Raw genomic sequence first — 3,084 nt, 5'->3', positions numbered from 1 at the left:
TAGGTTTACACTATACATAATGCTTAAAACCTAGGACTCCCAAAATTTAGGAAAATATGAAATATGCACATTTTTACCCATTGACAGTTAAGCAATTTGTATATTGGGATTTGAAAAAAAATAAATAAATTGTCCTTAGCACACAGATTCACACGTGACCACTCAGTGTCTAAAAGAAAGGACTTGCTTAATATTAAAGTATATTAAAATAATAAAACAACTATACAACAGTCCTCAATGGATACATAAACATATGTTGATAAATCTAGAAGCGATAACCAATGCAATAATGTGCGGGAAGAAAACAAGTAAATACATAAAAGTGGGTTAACTGATGTTCATACCCTAACTGGTTAAAATTTAAGGACTAGTAATCTGATCAAATTCATGATCTGAAAAAACATCCAGACACATCATCACTACTAGAACCAGGAACTCCAAATGCGTGCCATCTGTGCTTACAATAAATACACTGCAAGTTATCTTCTAAACTAAAAACTAAGTGCATCCAAAGACATTTTAATATAAAAGTATGCCATTGGAGAGACTCATAGAGATCTCGTTTTTAGCTGTAGAAAGTCAGCTTTAATTAATTAATGACAATAAACAGTTTTGATGGTAACGCCGTTAGTTGAACAGTGAACCCATAGGGTCAAGTACATTTGTAATGCTTTGCCTAACATCACTTAAATAGATCTCTGTATGTTCAGCGTCCTCAAGTAAGAGAATCAGTCTGAAGTTGAACAGGTGAACGCATTGTTTTCCAGTGGTAAAGCGGTCATGATGTGCTCGGCTCATGTTATAACTCATCATGAGGTATCTTCAAGGCATGGTCACAGAGATCTGTGGAAGGAGTGCAAATAAACTATTACATATACAAGTGTAGTAAGAAAAAGTATTGCTGATACAGTATCACGTTTTCAATATTGTACAGGTGCTAGCTATGCTTGAAAAGGTGTTGTAAAAATGTTTTTAACGGGTAAATGCATGCATAGCTTGCGACTATGGTGAAATACAAGAGACACATTTGATTGCATGCTTTCATTTCAAACCGGTTTACAGCATTACCTGTCCTCTTACTGCAGAGCTTGTCTTTAACGTTGTCCGTCTCATGAGCAAAGAATTCAATAAGTTCATCCTCATGCTGCTCAACGATTGTTTCACACTGTGAAAAAATCACACAAAGACTATTTCTAAAGCAATCAGAAAATTCTGATGTCTGATAGTGTACAGCTATTGTATCAAATCAGCAGCGAATTGCATCATAAATGCAAATACAAGTTAAGGCTTGTCGTATACGTGAAGAAATGGAAAAAAAATATATATATATTTTCTCACAGCAAACTTTAAACTAGAGCTGACTCTGGAGTCAAAGGCCACATCAGAAAGGTCCATGGCAGTGCCATCACGGGATGCATGTCTCACGTATGTCTTCCGGTTGGTGGCAGGGTCAACCCGTTCACCGTAATCGTTCATCTTCTCACAAACCTCTTCCATCAGTTCCAGCAGATGACTCTCAGAGCGGGAAAAGGGGACCTAAGCACATTAAAACTTGGTTGTCAAAAAGTTGGTGTCAAAAACACACACAAAATTAAGTTATTATGAAAATCAAATGTGTCACCTCTCTTACTGACTGACTGCCATCAGGATTAATCCTAAATGATCCGGTCTGAATCATTTTCTTGGGATCGGTTTGTGATATGGCCCACTCCATTTCATCCACTAATGCTCTGCATGCTAGAGGAAAAAAACATGTGCATGATGCAATTCAGAAGAACTCTTTAATCACGAAGCACAAACATTTATTAAACCAGTTTGAAGATGCATTTATGAAGGTGTGTAACATAACTGATGTTTCTTAGTCCTGTAGGACAACTACCCCACAATTCCTGTTCAAGTATAAAAATATATTTGCACAGTACATTATAAAAGGTTTGAAAAAAGCTGAAATACCTCCACATTTTATGTCTTGACCCTGTCTGGCTGCTTGGACTAACCGGAGGTGCAAAGACACCAATGCACAGATGATAACAATGTAAAAATGTCTTTCCATTGCCACCTACAAAAAAAAAAGGTAATGTAAGTTACGTTTATTGCATACATTTGTAATGTATTGCATCCTTCGATAACTGGAATAAGAAACAGAATGGCCGGACTTACCTTTCACGAAATACAATCAATCAATACAATCATGCAATTTGTTAATGTATTCATTAATCAAACTGAACCGCATGCATATTTTAAAGCAGTGTGTGAACTTACAAACCGTTCGCTTTAAATGCACCGCACTCACGCGCTCTTGAACTGATGACGTGCACACTCGGGTAATTGTAGTTTAGCAGCTGACCTGAGATCTGCCGCGAGCCTGGTTTTTCTTCATGAGTTGTGTTGGCTGTCTTTGGTGCATTACCGCCACCAGCCGATCTGGAGTGACACATGCGCCCCATACATGTCAACACTCCCGTTTTCCCGGGAGTCCCCCGTATTTCACATCCGTCTCCCGTACCCTTCCCGTTTGGTTACTTCTCCCGCGAAACTCCCGTAATTTGCGTGGCCCAAACCTCGTTATATGAATAATCACATTCTCATCAATATATTATCCCAAGGTTGTCCAGTTGCCAAATCGTTTATGAAAACGCATCCTACTCACACAATCGATAGTTCACAAATTTCAACCCCTTTGTGAACTCAACCTGGCAACCTAAACCCCAGTTGAGCTGTTGATATCCACGCAGGTAGAAGAACAGAGGTGGGAATCAAGCGAAATGGGAGGAGAAGTGTAAATACATGTAAATTTAACTAAAATCTCTATGCATGACCTGGTGTTTTATTCGTATCTGAAATGAGGAGATATGAACATTACGGAGCGCTAAACAATATCATGCAGTGTAGCTATGTTTCATTCATGCTCGGTTTTATACGTTTTTAAAGTCATTTCCAGGTAATAAATAAAGTATCTTAATGATGCAGTCTTAACTGACATAGTATTTATTACAGTAGCCTATAGAAACTAAACAATATATTTTCTGGCTTATTATGTGATAATAAAAAAAAAGTGTAGGTGTAGTAGCCTAGCCTATATAA

At 37.7% G+C, this 3,084-nt stretch overlaps 1 protein-coding gene across 3 annotated transcripts; it reads right to left on the bottom strand.

Annotated features, from left to right (window-relative positions):
• Positions 1-359: 359 nt before the first annotated feature.
• LOC132126638 (protein canopy homolog 2-like) lies at positions 360-2,437 on the bottom strand. 3 transcript variants are annotated; one of them, XM_059538015.1, is made up of 6 exons: positions 2,267-2,437; positions 1,954-2,059; positions 1,622-1,737; positions 1,339-1,536; positions 1,069-1,165; positions 360-843 (listed from the first exon to the last, which is right to left on the bottom strand). In XM_059538015.1, the coding sequence occupies exons 2-6, from the start codon at positions 2,051-2,053 to the stop codon at positions 800-802; spliced, it is 555 nt and encodes a 184-aa protein (XP_059393998.1). In that variant the 5' UTR covers positions 2,054-2,059; positions 2,267-2,437; the 3' UTR covers positions 360-799. The 3 variants fall into 3 exon arrangements, with proteins under 3 accessions (XP_059393998.1, XP_059393997.1, XP_059393999.1); XM_059538014.1 differs by having other exon boundaries at positions 2,263-2,433; XM_059538016.1 differs by lacking the exon at positions 2,267-2,437 and adding an exon at positions 2,161-2,255.
• Positions 2,438-3,084: the final 647 nt, after the last annotated feature.

Source organism: Carassius carassius, chromosome 44, assembly GCF_963082965.1.
Source record: "Carassius carassius chromosome 44, fCarCar2.1, whole genome shotgun sequence".
Lineage (NCBI taxonomy): Eukaryota > Metazoa > Chordata > Actinopteri > Cypriniformes > Cyprinidae > Carassius > Carassius carassius.
Note: the sequence above shows the minus strand (reverse complement) of the source record. Positions and strands in the feature narration are given on the sequence as shown.

Coding starts and splice junctions, on each gene's coding strand:
- LOC132126638 (XM_059538015.1), bottom strand. CDS start 2,053: ATGGAAAGACATTTTTACATTGTTATCATCTGTGCATTGGTGTCTTTG. Junction 1,738..1,953: donor TCAAGACATAAAATGTGGAG/GTATTTCAGCTT, acceptor TTTTTCCTCTAG/CATGCAGAGCATTAGTGGAT. Junction 844..1,068: donor GCTCTGCAGTAAGAGGACAG/GTAATGCTGTAA, acceptor CTCCTTCCACAG/ATCTCTGTGACCATGCCTTG.